Source organism: Syngnathus floridae, chromosome 16, assembly GCF_059516105.1.
Source record: "Syngnathus floridae isolate MCC-2025c chromosome 16, RoL_Sflo_1.0, whole genome shotgun sequence".
Classification (NCBI taxonomy): domain Eukaryota; kingdom Metazoa; phylum Chordata; class Actinopteri; order Syngnathiformes; family Syngnathidae; genus Syngnathus; species Syngnathus floridae.
In genome coordinates this window covers 7,452,367-7,479,959 of record NC_142428.1, presented here as the reverse complement: position 1 = coordinate 7,479,959, position 27,593 = coordinate 7,452,367, and the positions used below count along the sequence as shown (strand labels likewise).

The following is a 27,593-nucleotide window of genomic DNA, read 5'->3' as shown; positions in this document are numbered from 1 at the left end:
AGCTCGCTTTAGAGTGCGAAATATTTTAATGATTTTTTTTCACATGTATTTTACAGGTAATGCGAACTCAAAATTCACCATTACAAATATCTTGAATGTAAACACCAATTCTCCAGAAATATTTGTAATGAAGAATATAGGTAAGCGTTGGTCATCTGAAAGTTATTTTCCAATATGTGTAATTAACTAAGTTTTACTTTTGGAATCAAACTTTTCTTCAGTATTCTAATTATTGGGAAGTACTTCTAATTAAATTTATTACACAGGATGAATAAATGATTCTGCCCTAATATAGGGTATAAAGCTACTTTTTTATCATGAGAATTCTTTGGAGGAAATAGACATAGATTAGCAGTAAAAAAAAAAAACTCTACAAACTGGATTAAGACATTTTATTCCATCAGTTTGAAAGAAACAATTAAAAACAGTGTACAAAGTTTATATTATTTGTTTACTAAAGCTGGTGTCCTCAATCTTGCGGATATGGTAGGGCAGGTACAAAAGTTGCAATAAAAAACAAAATATAAAATGAATTTCCCTATTTTTCAGAAGGTGACAGCAAGATGGGTGTGTGCATAGGAATAAGCAACAATCATATTTAACAAAAAAAAGTTTGTTTTTGAAGTGAAAACATAAAAACCGTTACATTCAATAAGGCATAATGCACTTTTGAAAAATGATTATCTGTCATCTTAACCACATTGAAAACCTCTAATCAAACTTTGAATACATGTTTGGATCTCAAAGATCGCAGATTCGCTTCAGCCACGTTTTAAAAATGCTTTAATTCTTCCACAACATTTGAATATTATATAATAAGCTAATTTAGTATTTTCCAACCACAAATACAAAATGCAGATACAATCATTGAGGGGCAACAAGGTGCATTTCATTGGCACATTAAAACTTGATATTTAAATGCTGGTCTCATAAATAAGAAGTAGGTGACCGGGCACAAATTCCCATAAGCACATGAAAGATTATTCTTGGTGTGTTTTCCCCTGAAGCCCACTTTGTGTTACTACAGAAATGTATCGTGCTAGTGACCTCACTGAGGCTGCAGAGGAAGCACTGGATGGTAAACACCCAATACTCTACTAGGAGAAAAACTCTACAGGAGGGGAGAGGTTCTGAGGGGTCAGCGAGGGCCCGACTGATCCGGATCAGAGGGAAACCCGGAGGTGTTCGCTGCGCAGCATTGAGATTTGAGAAAGGAAGGCAAAAGCGAATAAGACAATTTCATTTTATCCCAACAAGAAACACCTCAGTGTGCAAACATTTAGGATTAAGAGACTTTAACTCACTCAGTGCCAAAGGCGTTTTCATGCCTTTAAGAATCCAAAAGGTCAGTGCCAAAGATGTGTTTTCACATCTTTTATGTTGTTTTCACGGTGAGGGGTGTAAGTAGATCCGATGCTGCTCTACCGAGAATTCCAAGTTGGGAAGAATGGTGATGAGGCCTATTGACCAAATAAATGGCAACAATACACCATTTTTGATTTGAGATCAGCCCTGTTTGACTGCAAGTCAAAGGACATAACGACGTCACTCGCCCACACAAGTTGAAGCATTTTTACACTCAGATAAAGAGTATATATATTGATTTTGCAAATTATGTTTTGTGATAAATGTGAAATTGCAGATATGAGGTTGACAGCCACTGAATGGACATGTGATTCTGTATATGGCTAAATACAGAATGTAATTACTTTGCAATCAAAAGCGATTCCTACACGTTGGTTTATGGAATAAAACCACTGTTGAGTCTTAAAAATCAAAAGAACACCCATATAAAGATTATTGCTTCGGCTTCATGTTTTGATTTCACGCAAAGTTAATTAGTCATGTTGTAAAACATTTTCTGTTCTACTGCCGATCACAAAATGTGAATATAATAGTTGATTTCTTTTCCTGGTGACTTAAAGCATCTACTTTTTCATTTGGTAGATTCGGTGTGTATCTAAACTAAACATTTTGTGTGTCTTGAAAAATGAAGCAAAATTCTCTAAAACAGCTGGCACTTCTTTTTGAAAATGGCTGGCAGTGAATGAGTTAACAGTATCCAGAACCTTGCCATTTTTTGCATACTATATGCTCATACCTTTACTCTATCAATCTACCAGATTCAATGAGGGTTTTTACAACAAGGGATGCATGCAAGATCTATCATTTATTTCAAACATTACATTCACTTTAGAAGCCCCCCCCCCCCCAACAAAAAAAAGTCAAAATTTTGGTTTTGATTTGCAAAGGAGACAAGCAACACACACACCATATAACCAACAGAACTTTGCTCCATCATATTTGGAATCTCTGCTGGAAATGATTTAATTCATTTAATCAGGTTTAAAAAATATACCAGCCCTTTTTTCGGCCTAATTTATGCAACATATGTGCTGGTGTGTGTATGCCTGCTCACTAAATGGCCAGGAAATTAAAAGTAGTGTTAATTAAAAAAAAAAAAAAAAAAAGACAGAGCTCTGTGTTGGCGCTTGACCTTGCTCCTTCCTTGAGCACACAACTTGGGGGTAAACGCGGTAAGGTGAGGAACAATCGGCGGGCCCCTTTTTGGAGGATGCAGTCGGCTTAAAGGGAAGGGATTGAGAGGGACGATTGAGGAATGTGCAAGTGTCGGTCAGGCCACCCCACTCGCGGAGTAGGAGAACTGGGGGAAGTGGGGTCTCCGCTCACTGTCGAAAGACTCCATGCTGTCGTCTGGGGGTGCACGAAAAACAGATATTCATTTTAAATGTGTATTGACAAACAATTCATTTAAACACACAATGATTGTGAAGAGAATAAGAGGACTCCCGAGGTTGGCTGTTCTTACAGGACATTTATTTTGAAATAGGCATAACTCGGAATGTTGGGACAGATTATTGTGTGTGGACTGGGCATGTGCCAATTACAGGTTTGAGGATTTACTGTTGTTTCAACAAGCCGAGGATACAATAACCGGTAATGCGAGTACTGGCTGTCACTGTAATAATCTCTTTTTTGTTTAGGTTTTTTTTTAATTTTTTTTTAAGCAGGGTGCAATATGATTTCATTTAACTTTTCCTCATAAAACTGTTCCCAATGCCTATAGATATTATGCACTATGGGGGACTTTTCAAAGACATTCTGCAGGCTCTCCAGGAGAGGGCAGACTGGTCTCAAGGGAGCTCAGAGGATTTATAATAGTTTCTTTATTAATGAGCGGCTTAGTGGGGGTGGGATGAAGTCAGGGCTCAATCCTGGAACAATGTGGAAGTATATTAAAAAATAAAATGAAATAAAACAGGACAGTGTTTCAGGGGAAAAACGTGTGTTGAACATAATGACGTACTACATTTAACAAGCATAGGAACATTAAAATATTTGGCATTACCTTGTCCAGGTGGCGTGATTGTGATGGTTTGTGCAGTAAACTCCTCATCAAAATATCGCGTGTCGGTCTCTGAGGTAACGTGGGGCTTGAATGGTGGGACCAACTGTTTCAGGTCAAGAGTAGAAAATTGTCAATGAGGACACTAACTTTGGGGAAAAGTTATAATTATAGCGCTGCTTTTGTTTTTTATTAAGTGTGTGTGAAATTTACTTTTTTCTCGTAAACGTCTTGCCATTCAATCCCGGCGAAGAACTTGTGCTTCATGATTTCCTTGGCATCATCAGGACCACCACCGAGCCTGGATGCATGAGTGGATGGTTAAAAAAAAAAATCAGTCTAGACACCTTTGTTAAATTAACCCAAAAAAAATATTAAAGAAATAACACCATGGTGAGTCATTTAAAAACATTTCCCACATTAATGTGAGTGACTTGTACAACTAAAAATAATAATAAACTAAATCTGCCCAAGTTGAACAGCCGCTATGATGCCACACCTCTGCATGGGGTCCTTCTTGAGGAGTCCAGAGAGCAGCGAGCGTGCCTCTAGACCGAGTGTCCGTGGGAAGCGGATGTCTTCCATGAGGATGAGCTCAAACAGCTTCTCGTGGTCCTGGTTGTAGAAAGGCAGCCTGCCACACATCATCTCGTACATCACCACACCAAGACCCCACCAGTCCACCGCACGGCCATAGTCGTTGTCCTCAAGTACCTTGGAGATTAACAGTAAAGTTGTACATGAGTAGATGGTCCAATTCTGGATACAAAAATACTCAATGTAAGACAACTAATATTTTTACAATACACATTTGTTTGTGATTTTTTATAGAGCTGCGCCACATCCTTCTAAGTCTTGCTAATGTGTCACCTCTCTCAAGTTGCCGAATAAAGTAAACAAAATATTTGCGTTTTACTGGTGTGCCGAATGATGTGGGCGATGAGTGCAAAAATTCCAAGAGCAACTGTTACTCCTTAAAGTGCTACCAAAATCACCTGCTCTCCCCACTGACCTGTGGTTTGGACACAGGCCGGGGCCAACCCTGACTCACATCTCATATTAGGAGGGAGGATAGTGTTTCCCCTGGAGCTCTGCATATTTAATCGCCCTAGGGCCTTTCCGCACATACACACCAACAGGTTGCCGAGGGGTGTGGGGTGCTGGAATAAACAAATATGAGGCGATAAACACAGTTGGGGCCAACGTACACACATGCGAGTATCACTCGGCAAAAAAAAAAAAGGAAACTGTTTTATCTCATAGGAAACTATTAATGAGACAAACTCCAGTGGCAGAGTGCTCATTGAAGAGTGCAACCTGTTGCATGAATAATGTGCTGCGGAGCACAGTTGTTCCAAGGCCTCTGGGGACATGTACTGGATTCTACCTCTCCAGGCGGATGTTGAAGGTGAAAAAAAAAAAGAGAGAGAACAGTCTGTCCCTCTTTAAAGCTTAAGGAGCACGATGGTAGGTAATTCACACCCAAGAATAGCAACTTCAGTTAAAGGATGTGGGTGGCTTAATAGAATTAGATATGGACGCAGCAGCACGCGGGCCAGGAGTGTCCTGGAAAAACAGATGATCGCATGTGTCCCTAAAAGGAACAAGACTGCCGCGTGCGTGCACACATGTGTCTGCGAGCACCGTGGAGGACGCCTGGACGAGCAGGAGGGGGGTAACGCGAAGCCCGAGCGGGGTTTGGATTACTAGGCCGTCTCTATTTCCAGCTTTGCTGTCGTGTGATTCATACCGTGCGACAGCTGGGCCCGCAGCTGCCCCATATATGTAGAAGAGTGCCACAGCTGTGAAGCTGCCAGGAGCGCAGGAGCCAAGCTCATCCCTCATATACGTAACCAGGACTGCCTGCTTGGGCCCCTGACTCAGACTAACACTATTACTCCACCAATAAGTGGCAAAAAGGAAGGGCAGAGGTACAAGAAAACAAAAATATTTTGGAACTCTCACAGCATGTCTACACAAGCGTGACATTATTTACCAAAAGTGGAGGACTCCAGTCAGACTTAAGGAATAAATAAATATAAAAAAATAGATAAGAATATACAGTAAATGCAAACCGATCAAAAACGCCATAAAGAAAGTCATCTTTTAACCAGTTAGTTCCTCGATGGCTTTCCACAGTATAATAAAAGAGACCAATTGAATTTGTCCCTGAAGTTCTTTCAGGACAGCAGTCCCCCCCTCGCCCCTCGCTCCCGATCTGAATGGAATATTCCCAGACGTTTCGGCATTCCTGTGCAGCTCACACAACAAGGTCATTGTTTACTGCAGAACAACCTGTAACACTGCCTGAGCTGAACTCCATAGAGACGCTCGCCAGCGACCCGGTTGCCTTGGAAACAGCCCCTGATGTCTCCCTGGCTCTCGGCTGGAGCTGTCATATGCTGGGCACCTCAGCGGAGATGAGAGCGGGGCTAAGAGGAGCTTGGCAGGAACAGGTGAAGCTCTGCAGGATTTGATTTTACACAACAGGTTTGTGTAAAGAGAGTCAATATTCTAGGCTAGCTTTAGAACAACCTTCCTGATGTTCCTATATGGCATTAAGAAGAGAGGAGGACACTGACACTGGTTCCTTCCAGGTCAGGCTGTGGCTCCCCTGATGCCGCAGAACAGCTGTAGCCATTACGGTCTTATTCCAGGGGCAGAAGCTCACGTTTCCTGAGGGGCTCTCGGCCAATGACACCCCCTCAGCAAGATAATTCCAAATGGGGGCTAAAAACAACGATAAGGCAACTGCGTCAACACGCACATAACTTCTCAGAAACATTTTTACACCACCCGTCGAATGCTCGTGTTCTTCCTCTCACATAAACGCTAGCCACACTCACAATACGGTATCAAGTTCCGGGCCTCACTTGTCATACCTGCACGGAATCGGGACTAGCCACACCTCTCCTCAGACAGCAAATATGAGAGCAGGCCCCTTTGCACACGCCGCGCTCACTCATTAAAGGACAGAATTCAGATGGAGATTAGAAAGGCATTTCAGAACAGCTGCCCTTTCTTCCACATGCTTCTTAACAACTGATGTCCAGCGACACGCTGCAAATTTGTTTCGGATCTACTCAGGTTGCACGTGACAGCGTGGCACGCGCTGACTTCTAACTTACTTCAAAACTAAGTGTCAGCTTCTTCAAAATAAATACGGGAGTACATACCACCCAGACACACTTTTGGAATCAGAACCAAACCTAATCAAACAAGTGCCTCTTTTCACTTGTTTACATATAGTTAAATGAAATACGGTGTATGTTCTGTTTTGTGTTGTTTTTAGTTTGTATAGATCTATCTATCTATCTATCTATCTATCTATCTATCTATCTATCTATCTATCTATCTATCTATCTATCTATCTATCTATCTATCTATCTATCTATCTATCTATCTATCTATCTATCTATCTATCTATCTATCTATCTATCTATCTATCTATCTATCATAAAAATGTGTCTTGAATGGTATGAGTGTAGGATCTTGGAAATATAAAGCATTTATCTGTTAAAAAAAATACATTATTTTCAGAAAGGGAAACACATTTAGGTTACCTCAGGTGCAAGATACTCTGGTGTTCCACAGAAAGTCTTCATGGTAGCACCATCCTTGATCCCCTCCTTACAGAGGCCAAAATCTGTTATCTTGATGTGTCCATCTTTATCCAGCATCAGATTTTCCAACTGCAGGGAATATGACACACACAAGAAAGTCATATGCTTCTCAAATATTATGTGCACTGAACAAACAGGAGTTTGTTTTTGTTGATATTGATCAGTATGTTCATTATACCCCACAAATTATTTTCTCTCCCGTCTTTTAAGATTTAAAATTTGCATCCCTCCAGCTTTACGATACCAACTGCATTCTTGCTGGATAGCAATGTGCGATAAAATGTTAAACCAATGAACATTCTTCGGCCATAGTAAAGTGAGACAACATGGCCTTTCAGTATCTCCACATGCTTGCGCCTTCCCTTATTCTTCATTTAAGTCTGGCCGCTGTAGCTCACACGTGTCCAGCAGCACCGGGGCGAGTCAGCACATCTTCCAATCCTGCTACACTGGCATTTTCTACAGCGGCTTAGCGGACTGAGATACAGCCTCATAAACCCAAGAGAGAGAGTCAGGGAATTGGGGGTGAGATTGCTATGCTGACCGGGCTGGTCTATCAGCGGCCGATGCTTGCTGCTAAAACATTCAGAGGTCTATAAAAACATCTCTCATGTTTATATTTCAACCTGTGATCAGTTCCTTCCGAATATAGATCACTAAAAAAGACTTGAGATGCAATGATGGACGAGTATCAACCTCTACCTTTAGATCTCGGTAGACCACGTTTCTTTCGGCGTGCAGGTAGTCAAGCGCAGAGACAATCTCTGCACCATAGAAGCGAGCACGCTCCTCTGAGAATACCCGATCCCTTGAAAGGTGGAAGAAAAGCTGAGGGGGAAACCAAACAGATTGAAAGGAGATAGAGTGTTCTGTTAATCCAAAGGAAAATACCAACTAATAAATCCTTATCAATGCAGGAAATTATATAAAAATAGTTTACCTCACCACCGTTGGCATATTCCATGACAAAGCAAAGGCGGTCATGTGTTTGGAAAGAGTATTTCAGCCCCTGTCGAGGGAAAATAAGTCACAATTCATAACAAATACCTGGATGTAAAATGTAAGTAAATGTAAAACATGGTCCTGTCGTGTGACATGAGCCCAAAGTCCAATTAGCGAAAAACGTTAAACCTTTCTGCAGTGTGCTATGAATAAAATAGAATTTACGATCTTCATATATAAATATTACACTGAAAAAATTCTACAAATGATCAAAACAATGGATCTTATGTATGGTCAATTACATGGACTTCACTTTATTAGCTGTTCTATACGCAAAATACAAAACGCCTGCAGCTTAGATGCTGCTAGACTAAATAGAATTGAAAATCAAGGCTCTTAATCAAGGAAAATAAGTTTACTTGAAGTATATAAAGGGCTTCCTTACAGTCAAGAAGGGGTGCTTTGAATTCTGGAGGACTCTGTTTTCTGTGAGTGTGTGCGCCACTTCATCCTGGAAAAAGAATCCACAAAGAGCATTTGTGCAACTCCCACAAAGGTTTGGTATCAAGTCATTGCTCCCGTGTTCTCCCCCCCAGTCTTTTCTCTGCTTTGCTATCTTACTGGCAACCACTCACTTTTGCCACGATCACCTCCTTTTTCAGGATCTTCATGGCATAGTAGCGTCCCGTGGCTTTCTCCTTGACCAGAATAACTTTGCCAAAAGTGCCTTTTCCCAGGAGTTTGAGGTATTCAAAATCGTGCATAGTCTGGAGAGTCAGAAGACAGAGTGGCATCTGATTACAAACAAACTTATACTCAAAACTAGACAAGACATACAATCCCACCTGCAGAAAAGTTACATTCAAGGCACTATTTCAACCACTATGCATTTTCCTGGTTTAGTCTCAGTTAACCTTTGACCCTTTTACTCAAGAGAACGTTAGAAATGCTTTGGTGAGGGACATTGAATCCGATGGCCTTGGACCTTTTTGTCATGACACACGCAAGGGAGAGGGAGGGGGTCTGGCAAGGCTGTTGGACATGCTATCTTGTGCTAAGCCACCCAAGGCTGATGTTGAGAGACTCAATGAAGCTGACAAGTGCAGAAAGAAAGTTAGATGAAGTTGTGAGTAGAGCGCAAGGTGCAATAAAGGAGACTATCAATGGCATAAGAACGAGGGCTGATTTCTGTGTGCTGAAATAAATCAGAATGCTAATGGACACTGAGATGTGCCAACATAAAACGGCAGACACACCACTTTTTGTCTGGGTTTGGTCAGGTAGACCTCCATATCCATGGGGTCTGGGGAGGAGTCCATCATCTCTTCTTCTTGCTTCTGCAGCCCTTCTGCCACTGTTTGGATGGCTTTTGTCCATTCTTCCCTAAAGGCAGCAAAAAGAATACATCACGCTGTTTACCAAAGCAGTCGGATCACATAATTGGCATTTTATCAAGAGGAGCGCAATTTCAAGTACAAGTTCTGACAAGTGGACCTTGGGTGGATGCGTAACTATGATTAAATGCATTTTCAATACTTCATAGTAAAACAAAAATACTTTGGTTGTTGTTTTTTCACCAGGGACATGTACCCTGTATGTACACAATTTGTCTTTTGCTTCTCTGTTAGCCGAGAACGCTTTTCACTCGCCTCTCCTCAGGGGTCTCAACGTGGAAGGTGCGCTCGATGACAGTGGTCCACTGCAGGCAGCGGATGATAAATGTATTGGGCTTAGGTCGTTCTGTCTTCATCAGCTGGCATTCTGGGCATAACATGAGGCAGGAGTTGGAAAAGCGAGACAAAGAGAAGGGCCAGTGTTGGCCATGAAAAGGGAAAAGAAAGACTCATATTTGTAGGCATTTGTCTTTATCGTTCCCCCCCCCCAAAAAAAATCACAGTTTTGTCTAATTTGGAAAGTAACAGTACTGAGGTAGAGGAAAACACCTCTGGTAATTAACTTGAAGCAGTGAATCAATAATATATGCTGCCATAGAAAAAACAAAGACAATAAAGTGAAGGTCAAACACAATCCGTGAAATATAAAAAAATAAATAAGAAGTGTGGCTGATGTTGTGAAAAACATGATAATGATTTTCTCTGCAGTGTCTGGTGTAATTTGTAATTTCAGTTTTGAATAATGTAATAATAAGTGTATTCAGGAAGCAGAGATTTCCTTCTGATCCTCTTTTGCATTAACATCTGCTGCCAAATGAAAAATGTCAGCATATGTGTTGGAATGTGACACAAAATGCCCTCAATGTGATGGATGGAGGACGGCAGAGTGGACCACCACTGAGACCGCAACATGGCTCTACAAGGGTTGGAACACAATCCAGCTGCTGCGCCCTTGTCGCCAGCGACGCGCCACGTGTCCTCTGCGCCGTGGTCTCAGAAAAGCGAAGCGACCGCTGATGGCGGCAGCGCCTCGGAGCAGATTAATAGAAGTCAGGCGGCTAATAGCCACGATAACTCAAAAGTGTCTGAGAGGAAACATTTCAACTAACAGTGGGCTGTCTAATTGCAGAGTTTAGTCATTGGAAGAGTGAATTGAACACAGCAACTTTTTGAAGATGAATTGTGCTGGGCAGCTTTCAGTATTTGTGCACAGTACCGCAGAAGATGCATGGAGGAAATGGATTAATGCCAGGAACCAATTACACAAGTTCAAAACAAAAAGAAGACACAATAACAGTTTTTTTTTCCTAAATAAAAAATAATGGTACAGCATAGTATGTCTTGATTAAAATATAAAAGATAGTTTCTTTTACTTGCATTCCTGAACAGATAAAAAAATATTATATTTGTATTATTTTTTATTTTTGTATATTTCTTTTTCTAATATTTTTTCAATATATTCATTATTTCATGCTTTAATAATTGGTGACATCTCAGAGAAGCCCAGAAACCCCGGTTCAACTTTGTGAATTCAGTATGAACTTTTTCCCAAAACAACTGACTAAAATAAATAAAATAAAAATAATTGGGTTTTTTTATATATAAAAAAAAAAAATTTTTTTATATAAACTCAGACACACGCCACTATTATATTGCAATCTCATACTCATTTAAAGTAAGACCAAAAAAAAATTACTCTTTCATCTGTTGTGATTATTTATGAACATACTGTAACTGCTACACCAGCACAAGTATGGAGAAAACAAGCTGGCAGGAATTCTGAGGGGGAAAAAATGCAGTGGCTGCTTCGAAAGCAGATACTCACGTGCTACGGAGAAGTTATTTAAGGGAGTTTCCAACTGGTCGACATCTTGCGGCCGCTCTTTGTAGCCAATGAATGTACCATCGCTCTTCAGAAGAAAATACCTTGGCCTCCAGGTCTTGATGTATTCTCCTGATATGAGAGAAAATATGCATCGAAATTACACTTGATGACAAAATAATACAGAAACGATTGGACAAGCACAATCTGCAGTATATTGTTCGGGAATGTATTCTGCGGTCATTCTAAGCAATACTGCATTGTCCTCTCTTTTTTTGTTAAATTCCCCAAGGTGGAACCTTTTTCCTGCAATGTGGTCATTACTATGCTGTTCTAGTGTTCAAAACGGCCATCTTTTTTCTACTGTAGGTCAGCTGCAGGACAAATGGTTTGTCATACAAGTCAGGACCTTTTGCTCTGTCCGTCTGTCTCCTTCACAGAAAAGTCACGTCGCTGAGCCTTTGAATATTTTAAAGGCACATCTGACTATAATATATCCTTTGTCTGTCTATTGTTTCTGCGGTTTTGCAATACATTTACAAAAACCCCGCCTCATGTTAAAGACAACATCCATAACTTCAAGTCATGCGTGTCAATCTCCAACAAAATTTAATTTATTCTGGTGACGCTTCAGGAAATGCTGCGCCAGATGTTGTGCATATGGGGGGAAACTAGCTTATAGCAAGACAGCGGCACATGATGCAGCGGGGACTTGAATATTTATAAAGGAAAAGAGTAATTCATTTTTAATTATGGAGACACATATTAGCCCCATGCAGAGTTGTAGCAAGCTGTCCTTAATTGGCCCATTTCCTCTAACACAGAAGTGTGTGAGTATGGTTGTGCGTTTGCATGTGCGTGTGTGCGACCGAGCCAGAGACTCGACTCATCATCATTGGGTATCTGTCAATATAAGTTTCTGTCGCCCTTTCCGCAACACCTAAAACTGATAAGGAATCACTTTTACATAGTCACTAGTCATATCGCAATTTTTGGAATAATCATTTAAAATAATTGAAAATGAAAAACTAATTATCATTGACTTATCAATCATAACATTTCACTTTTTCAGATTTATTGTTTTGACATCTTAAAATAACTAACTTCCTCTTTCTGCGTTGCATTTATTTGGACCACAGAATGACAAAATCAAGAAACCCTAGTGGGATTAAGTCCAACGAGATTTCCGGGATGAGACGCAAAGGAAAGGGACACTTAAGTAAAGTATGGACATTCTGGCAGAGTTGACCGGATACGAGGTGAAGCACTCTCTAAATGAGCTGTCAAGACTTGTTGAGAAGGTGTTGGCCTGAAGACAAAACATCTGCCCCGCAGTCCAATATACTTTTGCCTTCAATCCGCAGCAGATGCCTCATATTTCTAATCATCACACAAAACATCATTTTTCATCTGGTTTCTGCACAGTTGCGCCAAACGTATCCCATTTAGTTCAGATCCATGGTGTCATCCGTCAAACCTGAGCTCTTTTTTTTTTTTTTTTTTAAAGATGAGGATGAATCGATCACAAGGTTGTCAGTTTGACTTCATCAAGGTGCAAACAAATCGAAAATGCCTACGCCTGCATAAAGTCACTTGAGTATCAGCTGTTCACCACACACACAATTTGTCTTTCTTTGGCCTGGTCCCATCATTGGGGCCCCAGCTGGTGTCTCACTCTGTGGTCAGTTTTTGGCTGACCTATATCCCCCCCCTCCCCAAAAGTTAACACCCATGCCAGTCCACACTGAGGACAGTATGTGCGCAATGCTGACATGTCATAATGTGACACTATCATTACAAACAAAGATAACGTGGAACATCTTTAGTAAGCCCTAATTTGTGTTTCTCAACTCAAATAAATGGGCAAATTGGGGCAAAATCAAAATCTTGACCATTACTTGTGTAAGTCTTAGTCCTGATGCACTTATGGCACTTTCAAGACATTTGTGCTTGAACCGCTTTCGGTTGCTGCTGTTTGGAAATGTCACCATGTTGTTACGATTGAGGATTTTCTGAGATTGAATTATAGGAGGAAGTTGCTGAATCGATAATGCATTGTAATTATTAAAAAAAAAAAATTCCCCACCCCTTATAAGCCCATTTCATTGGTTAATTTTTGTGTGAAATAATAGCCACAATGACATACTGGTACGGCACATTGTTTCCGACCACAAAGCAGATCACATGACAAGAGTGGAAGTAGTCTCATCTGGTTGTCTGAGTTTGTGTCTGTGCAATTCTGCACCCCCCCCCCCCCCCAATGCTTCACAGTCTGCCTAAACAACAAAGATGACCCTTGAGAGCTTCCTATTTACACGACTTCCTCTTCCACTTGTACTCTACTTTCCACATACAGTGCATCTCTTGTGTCATCATTGCATGACAGAAAGTGAGACTGATGGTTAAGCTATCACACAGGACAATACTTATTTGCAATTTGGTGCAAAATCAAGATTGTGGGGCCTTCTCCTTTTAGCTCATCATCACAGTCTTCCAATCCAGGAAACTGGGGAGCAGACTGAGCAACCTCTTTGTGACAAGCCTTGGAGAGAAACTGTTGTGACACAGTTGAACTATAAAAAGATAGAGCCCACTCATTCCCAGTAAAGCATTACTCAATGAAACTGGTTGTACGACAGAATAAGACAGAGTCGATGCCAGAAGAAGATGATTGAAGTCGAGGGGGCGTGAAAGCTTCATAGTGTGCAAAGAACTGAGCAGAGTAGTGAGACAGATCACTACATATGTTCCCCGCATATGTACAAGTGCGAGAAGAGTGTGTATTAGCTTTGTGTACTCTGTGTGTGTTTATAGGAAGAGCTGTCAGGGACTGATAGAGTATCTTTACATGACAAGCAGCTGCTGAGGTCGGGGATGCTCGCTGGGCAAAGTGGAAAATAATGAACAGAGAACCACTGCCAAACAAACAGAATTCATCTTTATTTGCCAACTGCTGTACGGCAGCCACAACCTGCCACTGACACGCCCCTCTATACCCCAAACCTGATCATGCCAAGGTAGACAGGACAAGAACCAGTTTAGTCACTGGTGCACATCGGGGCAAATTGTCCTATCTGTGATATATTGTAAGAATAAAAAAATCAGGCAGCCATAGCATCCCTTCAACTGATGTTAGGAACCTCCAAAAATATCCAAGGTCCTCTCCATAGATACAAACTGCGACCGAGTGAATGCACAGTGAGAGGAACCAGGGAGCATCAGACAAAATCCGTCTCCGGGTCCCCACACCCAGAGGTCGGACTTCCTGATGGGGCTGCTGTTGGTCTTTGTCCGGGGCCGGGCCATTCATGGCTTGGCGATGCGAGGAAGGGAGCCAGTGCTAACTACTGAACTGAACAGTGTGTGTGTGTTTGTGAGTGGTGAGAATCGGATGAGGTGATGGGAGAGGGGGAGGTGGAGGATTAGAGAATTTAAACTCCATAGCGTTGGAAGAGGGGGGTTGGTGCCTTTTGTTGTCCCCTCCTCAGCCCTCGCCACCCCTCCATCCCCTCAGCCCTTTTCTGCCGTGTTCTGCCTGTCGGCTGCAGCTGCAGCCTGCCACCAAGTGCCCTGCATCTCAATGAGTCGCAAGCGGTCTGCTTCCAGAGGAGAAGAGGTCTTCCTGATGCCAGGGGTCACTATAAGCGACTCTCGTATGCACCGGGCACAGAGCTGTGAGTTGGGCCTCCCGCATTGCAAGAACACCCTTCCGCCACAGGTTTTTACTCTTCTCCATTCTCTTTACAGACTTTTCACATCCTGCTTACTGAAACCACTTTGTTGGTTCTTCCTGCTCCCATGCAGCTGGATGTGGCACTTGAATGCCAGGGCTTTGGCAGCAGTATCAGCAGGTTGCAGGGAAGGGCCACCCCTGTCTCTATGTAGCCGTCTCTATCCCCTCCTTTTACCCTTCTTTCGCTCCGTCACTGTGGTTGCCGCTGCTACCCCAACAGGATAAAAAAGGAAGGAAGCAGGGTGGGGGCTCGAGGGAGGCTGTCCCTCTTTCTCACGCTCATAAGAAAGCCCTCGCTTCTTCTCTGTGGTGAGTGACACCTGCTGATTACCATAGAGACTGTGGGTAGTCCCAACTGCCACACGAGGGTTGAGAGTTGCCCCCTTCCTCCGGGTAAATAAGCAGTCTTTGGATACGGTTCAACTAACCCGGTAACTGCATGCCAAACAAGTAAAAACATTTTTAAGCTTATTAGTGCCTAATGACCAGGGTGCAAGACAAACAAACAACGGAGCATCACCGTTATTCAGCACAGAGCAAACATTTCAAAATCTGGTGCCAGTGATGTGATTGATGTTGGAGACAGAGTTCTGGTCTGTAGCCACTTTCACCATAGGACTGTTGTCAGCAGGGTCATAATCTTAGCAACAGAGTAGTGGAGATCTGGAAGTGGGGACAGACTTGGAGGATTTTTGCAGAAGTGGGCAGGCAAAGTACATATAGGAATGAGAAGTAGTGGTGTTGATATAAGATGGAGAGTTTGGCCGGGTCCTGTGTTTGCTTTAAAGGGATAGTGTACTTACTGGCAGTAAAAGGTTGGTATTTGGTTTATAAGTAATTTGCTAATTTCCTTATTTTTATGTACATTCAATAAATTTAAAAAGGCGTTTTGCCACTTACTGTCAACTAAAAATGACATCACGTGCTGAAGGCTCAGGTAATGGCCAATCACGGCTCACCTATTTTCCGGGTTTGGTCATGTGATGTTCGATCATGCATCCCTGCAGTAGTAAAAATGTTAGGAAACGAATTTCCGTTGAACCTGGTGATAAAGGCAAGCAGGCGGACTCTGCACGGCAAAGTAAGCAGTGTAGCTGCCACCTCCCTCAGCCTCCTGGTCCCCCCCGTGATGCAAAGCAGCCAGCAGACAGCTGTAGCCCAGTAATTTACTTCTCTCCACCACATTTAGCAGGACGACTGCTTCCTATCACAAAGAGTAGGGGGTCCATGCCGGCGGCAAGAAAGTTCTGGCTTCCCGGTGTAACACCCTCTGCTGGCGGACCCTGCATCATCTATGAATCTATTTGTGGGGACATTAGACTATTTAAATTTTGTCAGCCCCTCTATCTTTCCCTCACAATATCTAACGCTAAGTCCCATCTCGATGTTCCCCTCCCATTAGCAGAGCCTGCTACTCAATTCCAATAGTCGTCTTAGCCTTCGTTAGTCTAACGAAGCGGGCCGGGCTCTTTATACTTGTCAAGGAGCAAATGAGTCAAACACACAAGGGCCAGGGAAAAGAAGAGGACAGGCAAGCGCTGTTCTGTTGAGCTTCACTGAGTTCTTGGCCGGAGCACTTCCCTGGAAACTAGGGGAAGCCACAATCTGCCTCTTTGATGTTGGACGATGCTCTGCCTTTGACAGGAACTTCAGAAAAACACACTTGCTAAAGGGAATAACAGTCTCCTCCACTTTGCAGGCACATTTAAAGGGCAATAGGCCCTCTAAATATATAAATACATAAAGTAAATACGAATGATTCTTTCACTCTGATAACGGCATTTCACAACTGTCCTTCCAGAACAGATACAGAAAGAAGTGAAAAAAAAATTTACCACTTAAGAAAGTAGGAAGGCGGAAGGAATAGAAGGAAGGAATCAAGCATGGCTGAGAATCTGGAACGTTAATTATTGATTAACTACTTTTGAGGAACAAACTAGCCATATGTGGCTCGTGGCTCTGATCAGGGGAGGACAACCCGAGATGGATTGAAGAGACTTGTGTCTCCCTTTTGGCCCGGGAAAGCCCCGGGATCCTCCTGAACGAAGTGGCTAAAAGAGAGGCTCACGATCCGACCCCCAGATAAGCGGAAGAAGATGACTGGATGGCCAGACGAATGAATATAGATGCAAAAAAAAGCTGTTGCTCCACCCCCAGTCTCCAGTCTCCACTCTCTCAAGACTTTGCGATTTTGAAGTAAATCTAAAGAACATTTGTGACGTCAGCGGTCCCTGACGCTGCGAAAACAAGTCGACAAGTCCAAGGTGGTCTGATGAAATTGTTCCACATTAAACTCATCCAAGTATGCATGGAGCACAGTCATGCGGGAACAGACTGCTCCAAACCATTCCAAGGAAAAGCTTTAACAAAGTATTTGAAGTCAGACCAAGTCCACGGAACAAACAAAATGTTTGTGAAGGGTTAGAATTTGCATTGCGCAGACATTCGAATGAGGGAAAAGCGAACTTTACATGGAGTTGGGATGTAACTGGGTGGCACCACCCCAGTCACCCCGTTCAAGGTGCTACCTGGGAGGCGCAATGATGGACAGCGAGACGTGGCTACTACAGGTTCACCTTCTGTGCGGTGGCTCTGGGGCAAAGATTGCATGACAGTGACGTGACACAAAAAGCCTTGCTGTCGAGAAGTCAGGCGGATGTCCTCCGATCAAAAGGCAAAAAGGTTCTGGGTGACATTTCATAGGGCACAGCTGCTCAACTGTGACAGTCCGCCAACTCACTGTTCCTGAAAGGTTGTTTGTTTAATGTCACAAGTAGACGGCCGTCACAGCTTGAACCTGATCGTTCCTGAGTGTATGAGCACATTTTCCGCAACTCAGCATGACTGTTGCTTTACTAGTCACTATTTCACGGCTGTTTTAGTTACATTTTTACCAATCTTTTTGATCATATCTGTGCTCCTGAATGTGTGGAGCAATTAGCCAAGTATGGACAAGGGCAGAGAAACCAAAAGACAGTTGTGATATTTTACAATCAATAGGTTCTCTTCAGCGAAAAGGATGTTCCTGTTCTCTTTTTACAAAGTTCAACAAAAGTGCTACGATAATCATTTCCTCATTATCTAAATAATCATCTTTTTTTTATATATACTTTCATTATGACTAACTTCATCATCTCATTTCCGAGCCACAGGTTCAGCTCTTTTCAAGAAAAGCCCAGATCCTCCTGGCCCTCGGGCCTTAAAAGTCATCAGTGGTCTGAAACAGTTTGCTTATCACATTTACTGTAGCCTGTGGTGGTGGTAGTGGTGGTGGACTCTTGAGGGATGGCTGTGGGCTGAGATAGTGTGCACGCATAAAGCACTCAAAGTCAGCAGGTATGTGAGGAATGCCGCTTCATCCAAACAACAGGACTAACACCCGCCACACCACACAGCTGTGTCAGAGCCCTGCCATGCAGCCAAATGGACTCCATGGCTATTTGACATTTTCTGGAAATATTTGACGTAAAATGCTTTTAATCCTACGACTTATTTGACAATTAGTTAGCTAAGTTGAGGTAAAAATTCACAACAAAGCGGTCATGACAGCGAATCAGGTGCCTCTATTTAGATTGTAATGTGCAATATGACTGCTACTTGGTTTTTATTTTATATCCAAGATTTGCATGCTTTTGTACAGATTTTAATGAATGTGGTGATGATAACTGTGCAATATTTCACAACTGGAGCTGCTGTATAAGTGCTATCAGCTGAAGATTATCATCACAGGATATTTCCGAAGCATAACATCTGGCATCTTAAACAAACTCATTTTGCAAAGTGGAACACAAGTAGAAGAGATGAAGTATAAGAAAAAAAACATTGTCAGCATATATAGTGTATTTTAAAGATTGTAACCGTACCTCTTTTATGCAGCCATCCCTCCTTGACGATCACCACATTGGTCATGTTGGTGGACAGGGTAGAGGAGCCAGGATTTCCAAAGGGAGAGTCACTTATTTTTTCCAAAGATCTCTGCGCTTACCCAACCCCAGAACACGAGGCCTGTGGTTATCTATTAGTTGGAAAAAGGTAAAAAATTAGCCCTATATTGTGGTGGACCATTTTTTTTCCACTTGAATATTAACTTTCAGGTCAACTAAGGAGAGAAGCAATGGAGGCCTAATGATTCAGGCAGTAAAAAATCATTACTTCTGTGTTCATAATCTTAATCATACATTTAAAAAAGCACAACCCTCCTCGACAGAATGTGCCGTTTTATTTTTCATTCATAAACATTTGACAGCAAGAGCTGAATACTAACAAAGGGTGACTGAAGAATAATGAATCGCAGAGGTTTACTATGTTGGCTCCAACCTTCTAAGAATGTAAACAACTTTTACCTGCCATATCTGTGAGAGTTGTTGTTTTTACTCGTGTTTGTCTTGTGGCGCAAGCACGCAGAAATATTGCTGGATCTCATCCAGAAAAACAGCCAAAGTAGCTGATGCGTATGACGCAGTTACTCCGCTAAGTGCAGTGCAAACTTCCGTATGCTATCAGGTAATAGTAGAGGTCTAACCTTCTCACACTCAAGAATGACTTCATCATTTTAGACAGCAGGTATGTACGCCACATTCACTCGCCGTAAAATTAGGAACACATGCATAACCTAATGATATTCAAAACAAATGCATCACTTTGTAAAGCCATATCAGATTAATCAGTAGGCCTTTATTATGTTTTTGGATTTTTTTAAATTATCTAGGTGTACTAAATGATTTGTGCGGTGATTGTTAAATACATAAATGAAGCAACGATTCCAACACACTTTCCCCATGTCCAACAACTGCAAATATTCAAAACCAGGAGGCTATCATGACAAACCACTTGACCTTTCCCTCAATTTACCTCTTGTAAATACAGCTTTGAACACAGGACAGGAGAAAAAGAAGGGATCAATTTCCCCACTTGTTCACACAAATGTCACACACTGCACCAGGCGATCTCTGCCCTTCCACTGAAATCAATTTGTCTGCCGCCGCTCTATCAGAGTAAATCCATCAAAAGAGCTCTGTGTGAGTGGTCTCAGCCAGCCTACTGCCAGGAACAATAACAGGAAGTGGATGTGACTATTGACAGACTCCGAGTCATATCACTATTGCGCCTGGCTCAAATAAATCTCTCACCGAGTGTGGTGATAAACACACCTTTTACTGCTCTTGTTGTTGTTGCCCTTACTTCTATCAATGAGCAAAAAAACTTTGGGGGGTATTTTTATTATTTTTTTTACTGTTATTGGTAATTGCAGTGAATTTGTGTCCTAACAAACCGTGGCGAGATCTTGCAATGTGACAAATGGGCAGGATGTTAAGTTTTGTTTTAAAAACAATCCAATTAAAAAAAATCCTTCAAAACAAATACATGAAATAGAAAACAATCGATTACTAAAGTGCAATCCGAATTCTACTACTCACATGCATTTTCTAATGAATAATATTTATTGTGCGCTATTCAAGTCCACTTTTAGTGCAGTGGTCTCCAACCACTGAGCTGTGGACCAGTACGGGGTCGTGAGACACCTTGGACTGGGACGTGGCAGGGTGTGCAAATGAAAAGTTACAGATGTATTTGGAAAGTTTCTTTTACAATTGGGAAAAGGCCCAGTGAGTATTCAAGATAAGAACCTATGCCCAAGAAATGTCCAAAATAAAAGTGTCCTACAATTCACATTCTCTTTGCTTTTTAGTTTTAATTGTGATACATTAAACCTGCTGATTGGCCACGTAACCTTAAACACACTTAAACACAAGTTCCAAAAATTAGATTTAACCTGAATTTTGGTTGAGTTAGCTGTTTGCATTTGAACCGATTGTCGTTTTCAAGAAATCTTGTCACATAGCTTATTTTAAGTATGAAAAAAAAATTTAAACAATAGATACAATTTAAACTCCAGGCTATTGGCACCCTTTGGCATCTCTGTGTGTACACAGTGTGACAAGCGCTCACATATTATATATAAACATTGGGATACTTCAGACAAACAAACCGGGGTGCGTACGCCGCAGCCGAAAAAGCAACACATGCACAAGAGCAGCTCTGGAGCCACAACAGAGCGCTGCTGTTTTAATGGGAGCGACCTGTTGCTACTGCGGCCTGTGTGGAGAAAGCTGGGCTGCTGCCAGGGCTGCAGCCAGCAGCCACTGAATGAACCCAGTACCCTGACAGCGGGTCACATGGTCCTCAGGCCTCTGCGCCGCCACCGCCTGCCTGCCTTACTGTCACTGCGGCTTTTAATCATTCATCTTTCTGGCACCAGCTCTGGGGGCCAGCTCATTCAATGCAAATCAGTGTCATGAAGCGAAGATCCCCCAGACACACACACACACACACACACACACACTAGCGAGGACAGTCACAAGTGTTTACGGCAGAAGGAGGAAATTCGGGCCAACCCCACCACACTACTTCCTTCATCGCAGATCAATGCTCGTAAGCTTGTTTATGCTCTATTTTCTGCTCATGCTGAGGCGGGCAAGAGTCGGCGCCTGGTTTACGGTTACAAAACGAATACGCTTTTACTCAAGTATTTACAACATTTGAAGTGAGACCATCTAGCATGAACACTTGGTCATGGGAAATGGATCTCCTACTGTGACAACTGCAATGGTTGGTCAAATAGAGAGTGCTTAGTTCCTCATTGAAGTTCCTTGAAAATACTTTAGAGACAATAACAATTACTTGCGGTTTAAGATCTAAAGCCGAAGTTGTGAAGGGTAGTAGCAGAGTGACAAAAGTCATACACACATCTCAGTCCTGGCCGCTCAGTACAATATGGCTGGACAGAATGGAATGTACACTGAAAACAGAAGAATGTTGACACATTATGTGAAGAGACTCCCCTCCAACAGCCCTTTGGTGTCACCAAATCAAAAAGGCTTTTGAGATAATGTTTGTTACAGCGTATTTTTGCAAGCAATCCTTTGAGGACGATTGCGATAGAAATGTAGAAATGACTTGGTTACAAAAATGATATTGGGAGAGTGGCGCTTGCCGAGGTCAAGACGAGGATTCCTAAATTTATCTCTGTAAGGGAACAGCAAAAGCTACATTGGTTTGAATTCAATTTAGGTTTTTCTGCTTTTTGAGTGAAATTTATGATTCGTTGTTATTGTTTACTCTTTGAACAAAATGTGGTTCAGTGCCTACAACGAGTTTAAAGGCATACTTAATTGATTTAGCCATTTTTAGGAGAAAAAATATTTTGTCAATAATTTATTTGACATTATTTTTCGTGTACAATTTCATGTACTGAAAATGACATCACAGTCGCTTCAAGCTAAGATAACGACCAATCGCGGTTCAAATATTTTCTGATGTCATTTTCAGGTGGCAAAATTAGTTTTTAAAGATATTAGTTATACATGAAAAATAATGAAGTTACCAAATTAATTATAAATAAAATATGACATTTTTATCGCTGAAAATGGCAAAATAAGTAAAGTATCTCATTAAGAGCCACTGTTGTACCCAGTACATACAGTACGAGTCAAACTTTTATGTTTTATTATTGAAATTCTTCAAAGTAAGCACCTTTTGCCTACATGCGTTTTGCACATCTTGGTATTTTCTCAGCTTGAAAAAACTATTTTAAGATTCAACATTCATTATTCCTAAACTGGTTGTAAATGTGAGCAAGATCAATAGAATAACAGCTATCAGTGTCTCGGGCTGCCATGTTCTCAGAGAGCCATCACAATCCAAAGAAGGGTACGCTCATGTGACACCAACAGTGGGCAATTATTGTGAGAAGCGTATCCTTGTCAGAGATAAGGTCTCAACTCCTGTGGCGCAATGGGGCACAATACGTCTGACTGTGCACAGGGACAAAATTTCTAACAGCATTCCACAGATTCTGCATGCGCCTGATGGCACATTTGCGTCAGAGCACTGGGATTGGGTGGGAGGCGGCTGATATCTTCGAAATAGAACAGGCAGCGCCGAGCAGTCACCGGCTGGATCATTACGCCGGTGTGTTGAGTCTTCGGCTGGTCATATGGCAAGGCCCCATGTGCACACACAGTAGATAGACGTCTTCTCATGACCGGCAAAAACATTTTGACATAAAGGCGTGAAAGGGTATAACATGCCTGGGGACATTGTACTCTGAGAAGGCAAATGGGAAAGTAAGTGTTAGTCATTGAAACTTTACACTGACAATACCATCACATGCTTTACATTACTGCTATGTTTTTGGACCAAAACATCTAAACACATTCCAAATGACTCCAGCACTTAAAAGGCATCGAGAAAAAAGCAAAAAGAGAAGCAAATTCATCAAAACTGTCCACAACACAGTCAAATAGGCGAGCACTTAAAAGCATTCATCCATCCATTTTCTGTACCGCTTGACCCCACGGGGGTCGCGGGCGTGCTGGAGCCTATCTCAGTAGGCAGGGGACACCCTGAACCGGTTGCCACCCTACCATCATGTTTTTGGGGAGTGGAGAAACCCACGCAGGCACGGGGAGAACATGCAAACTCCACACAGGAAGGGCCGGAGATGGAATCTAACTCTGAATTGTGAGGCGGATGTGCAAAATGTGCTCCACCGTGCTGCCCCACTTAAAAGCAAATAATCCAAAATCCCAACACTTTTCAAACCTTTGAACGCAATAACATTGAAGCATTCTCAGTAAATACCCGTGAGGCGGGGCTACACGGTGTCAACACTTCCTACGTGCTGATTAGAAGTTAAGATAATGAGGCAAAACAACACAAACACGGCCTGTTTTGGGAGAGCCCTGGCAATAAGTTGAGTGCCAGCACATTGTTTTGCAAGTAAAAAGGAGCGCGATCTTAAAAGTGGGTGTTGGAACAGAGCAGCAACAAGCTAAGAAAGCTAATGGCCCGTACAGTGCAAAGCGTAAACAGTGTTCCTAACAATGAATGGGCCGCTCTCATTGATCTTCTTAATTTTCCCTCGTGGGCCATAAAAGTACTACAAAAGCAGCATTTGAACGTAGAAGATTAAAGTTTCAACTAAGAGGGCCCGAGGGCTACGTCTGAAAAAGTGCTCATTGACAGAAAGCAAACATCTGAAGAGACGTTCATGTTGCTTGTGGAAAATACAGTACACCCTTACGGCACAGTTCGTTTTCGAATCTCGCGTTTCTCCGTCACTTCAAAGTAACTTTTACAGCCATCGGGTGTCGGGAAAGTAGCATATTTTAGGCTTGCATTAAGCGACAGAGAGGATTTGGGGCCTAGCAGGGCAGCTCGGGTGAGAATAACCGCATCCCATCTAAGTACAATGGGGACATACCCTGACTAGCTGTCGACCTCTTGTAGTTAACCATGCGAACGAAACGCGGACATTTACCTGGACAGGAATTCAACAATGTGTCCGTCTCATTCTAGTGAGCTGATTCAGCGGGATTTTAAGTTGATAAGTCCTTGAACAATCTGGACAAAAGTGCTCTCATTTACTCCGTTTCTCTTGCCTTTCTTCCACTACACCTCCCAAACTCGCTGTCTGCAATGCCTCTGTGGCAGTCTGCCGTGCCGGGTCCTAGCGCCGATGGATCACCAGCAAACAGCGCCATCGGTCCCATTGGAGGGGGAGGCAGTTTATTTAGAGGGGCTGAGGGGCTTCTGGCGTCCGTGTGTGGCCTTGATGAACTTTGACGTCCTCCGTGTGGGACTGCAGTTTGCACAATAATTAGCTTCGGCATAAAGAATGAACGTTGCCCCCTGCACTACACAATCATAATTATGGAAGAGGGAATATGTTTTTCTTGTGTACAACTACTGATTCGACTCTTTTACTTACGTGAAAGTAGAAAACTGCAGACGCATGTAATTAAGTACAAAAAAACAAAACAATTGGAGTCAATAATATGCCACAGGGACTGGCAACCTGCAGGACCTTAATTAATTTTCCAGAAAAAAAAATTGTGAGGTCTTTTTTTTAACAAACAGTGATACACATTCAATATGCATTGTCTGAAAATCAGGGTAAACAGGGAGATCCTAGACAAACTAAAAATTGCCTTGCTATTTGTCTGCAAAATAATGGAAAGCATGACAGAGTGGAAGCAAAATAATTTTAATCATCCATTGCAACAATTTCCTGTTTAACCCTAATCTTAACATTTCCACTCTAAAATGTAAAGATTAAAAACCCAAAGTCATCACCCCAGCAAGTTGTTCACTTGTTGATCTATGACTGTTTTAGTTCCTGGCTGCTGTGGAGTCAGTGTTTGCCAAAAAAGAAGGGTGGAAAAAAACACGCTTTTAGTTCAGAATCGCTGTGAGGTAGAAATGGTTGCTGGCATTCCCTAACAAAGCCACGAGCCATGAAGTGAGGTTCGGAATCAAATATAACCAACCTCTCTTGCTCTGCCAGCAGAGTGTCCCACTAAACTTGACTCAAGTGCATATTTACTCAACAACTATGCAAACTCTTTCCCCTCATTCACCTTGTTTTTTTACATTTTACACACTGTCTGAGTGAAAGTTAAGTGTTATTTTGATGTCTTGCAACACATTATAATGCGTGCATAAAGTCAGATAGACGCAGAAGAGCTAGCCAGTGAATACAGAAGTTGAACAGGTACAGGCAGGCCAGTGCCGTTGGTGCAAGGTAACTTGTATCGACACCCTCAGGTGACTCAGCTGGCGTTAACCCCTAAAAGCAATTACTGAGATTTGTTTGGAATCACTGCAAATTTAACGTGAGAATTACTTCCCCAGTTGTCATTTTTTTATTAGACCGGCTGCCATGTAAAATAGAAACCTCTGAATTTGAATATCCTTAAGCGTTTTTTTTTTATTTCTTAAATGATGTTTTAAATGTGAGCAACCCCACAAATGACAACAATAAAAATCAGCCTGTGTTTGTATTGCTTTTATAATGTGAAGTTTACTCAAAACAGACATCATGTCATCTGACCTTTGGTGACCTTAGAATCAAGTTAAATTAATGAATTGTGCCAAACCAGCCCTGTTTAGTTTCAAAAACGTTAGTGATATTGCACAAGTTCAAGGTGATCCTTGCACAGATCGTTTCTGTGTCCATTATTTGCAACATCCAGCATCTCTGTTTGACCTTTTGAGGTTCCTCTCCACACTGTATTTGGTAAACAGCATCATTGGAACAGGATAGTAGAGCCAGCTGCTGGTGTGTATACACAAGGGGCTCTGCCCTCAACCACCTTTATTGTCATTTCCCCACTTTGTCGCTCAGACGGGTTAGCCTTGCCGAGCTGCTCCTGTCACACAAGCCAGGAAGACTAAGGGTATCCTGTATCTTTTGCCGTTGTTATTCAGTGATACACTTTGCCTCCTCCCCCCCTCCTCTGCTGTCTCAACTCCAGCAATGTCAGGCAAGCCTTGTTCTACAGGTTCAAAGTGAGTAACAGGATCCGCATTTAGAGTTGCACTGCGTACTTGCTGAGTTCAATAAGGGTCAGCCAGAACAATCTGATTCTGCAGTACGTAAAACGTGACACATTACATCACTTAATGGGATGTTGGGAAAGGCTGAGTAGTAGCTAAAGAGAGGCAGACAGACAGGCAGGCAGACAGATGGCTGGATCGATTGTTTTATTTATCTACAGACAGGAAAAATATTAGAAATGGTGCTAGCAATGTGATATGCTGCACTGTGTTGTACTATATCTATGTCCTGGATCTCATTATATTTTGATGGTCTACATAATGACGTCTGTTTGGACATGTATCCTAATCTCGTGTGATTGGGAGTGAATGATGTTTTCCACCTTACAGCCTGTTTGTAATAGCTTGTGCAGTACTTCAATTCCAATTCTCCCGTGGGATTTTAAATTAGGATGCATTACAAGCCCCCCTCAACCCCACAGCGCAGCTCAAGCCCGTCCTTATATGAGGAGACGCTGAACTGGTGAGGTCAGTGATGTGCTTCCACTGTGGCTGGATGGCTGCTGGTTGCTTGGCCGGTCAGGCTCCAGTGGAATGCGGGGTCTTTTGTTTGTCCGCAAGAGGAGTGGGTCAGGGGGAGAATGCCATTGATGGTTGCAGAGAGGAAGAATGAACCTCCAGGAAGTGTTTTCTCTCTCTGCTTACTCCCCCACTCTCATTCTCTTTCCATCCTTCCCTATCTTTCACTGTGTGTGAGAACCTTTCGCCATGCTGAGGCCACAGTCCCGGGGCACAACCACTGCTTTGTCTTGCCCCTGTGAACACACACCCCTCCTTTGCTGTGCGCCCAAGTTTGCCAGGGCCATGAAAACACATGGCGACCTATTCTTATCTGCATCGAAGCTTCTTGCATCGATGATGTATTTTTTTTTTGAAATATCATTTGTCTTACTGTGTTGATTCCTCTCATGCAGACATAAGTCAAGCTATTCATTTTTGACCCGTCACAGCCAGACTAAAAATGGAATAAAAAAAAAAAAAGTTGGCATGAATCTACTCGGTGGCCCCTTACGACCGGTGGCTGTCGCGTCCCGTCACATTTCTCATTCCCCCCTGTGTCAGAACACTAGGAGGAGCTGCAAATGGTCCTTTCAAAACACGACAGCTGGAACACAGGGCAAAGGTGACAGAGGCAGTTGGGAGAGCTCAGAGAGGGGCACGAGGAAGAGGAGAAGAAAAGGAGGGGGGGACGCACGAGATGAGCAGCTGCAACCTCAACTGTTTCTCCCCTGTGCTGCCATCTTTTGCTCTCTGGAAAATATTTTAATTACTCAAGAGGTTAAGCAGATTTGAGACTTTTCTCCCTCCGCAT

At 42.4% G+C, this 27,593-nt stretch overlaps 1 protein-coding gene across 1 annotated transcript; it reads right to left on the bottom strand.

The window, feature by feature from the left end:
- Positions 1-377: 377 nt before the first annotated feature.
- akt1 (AKT serine/threonine kinase 1) lies at positions 378-24,404 on the bottom strand. The gene is made up of 14 exons (XM_088400488.1): positions 24,204-24,404; positions 18,745-18,896; positions 11,152-11,280; positions 9,582-9,693; positions 9,189-9,315; positions 8,568-8,699; positions 8,378-8,443; positions 7,931-7,999; positions 7,693-7,818; positions 6,931-7,059; positions 3,867-4,081; positions 3,581-3,668; positions 3,371-3,473; positions 378-2,715 (listed from the first exon to the last, which is right to left on the bottom strand). The coding sequence occupies exons 2-14, from the start codon at positions 18,788-18,790 to the stop codon at positions 2,636-2,638; spliced, it is 1,422 nt and encodes a 473-aa protein (XP_088256614.1). The 5' UTR covers positions 18,791-18,896; positions 24,204-24,404; the 3' UTR covers positions 378-2,635.
- Positions 24,405-27,593: the final 3,189 nt, after the last annotated feature.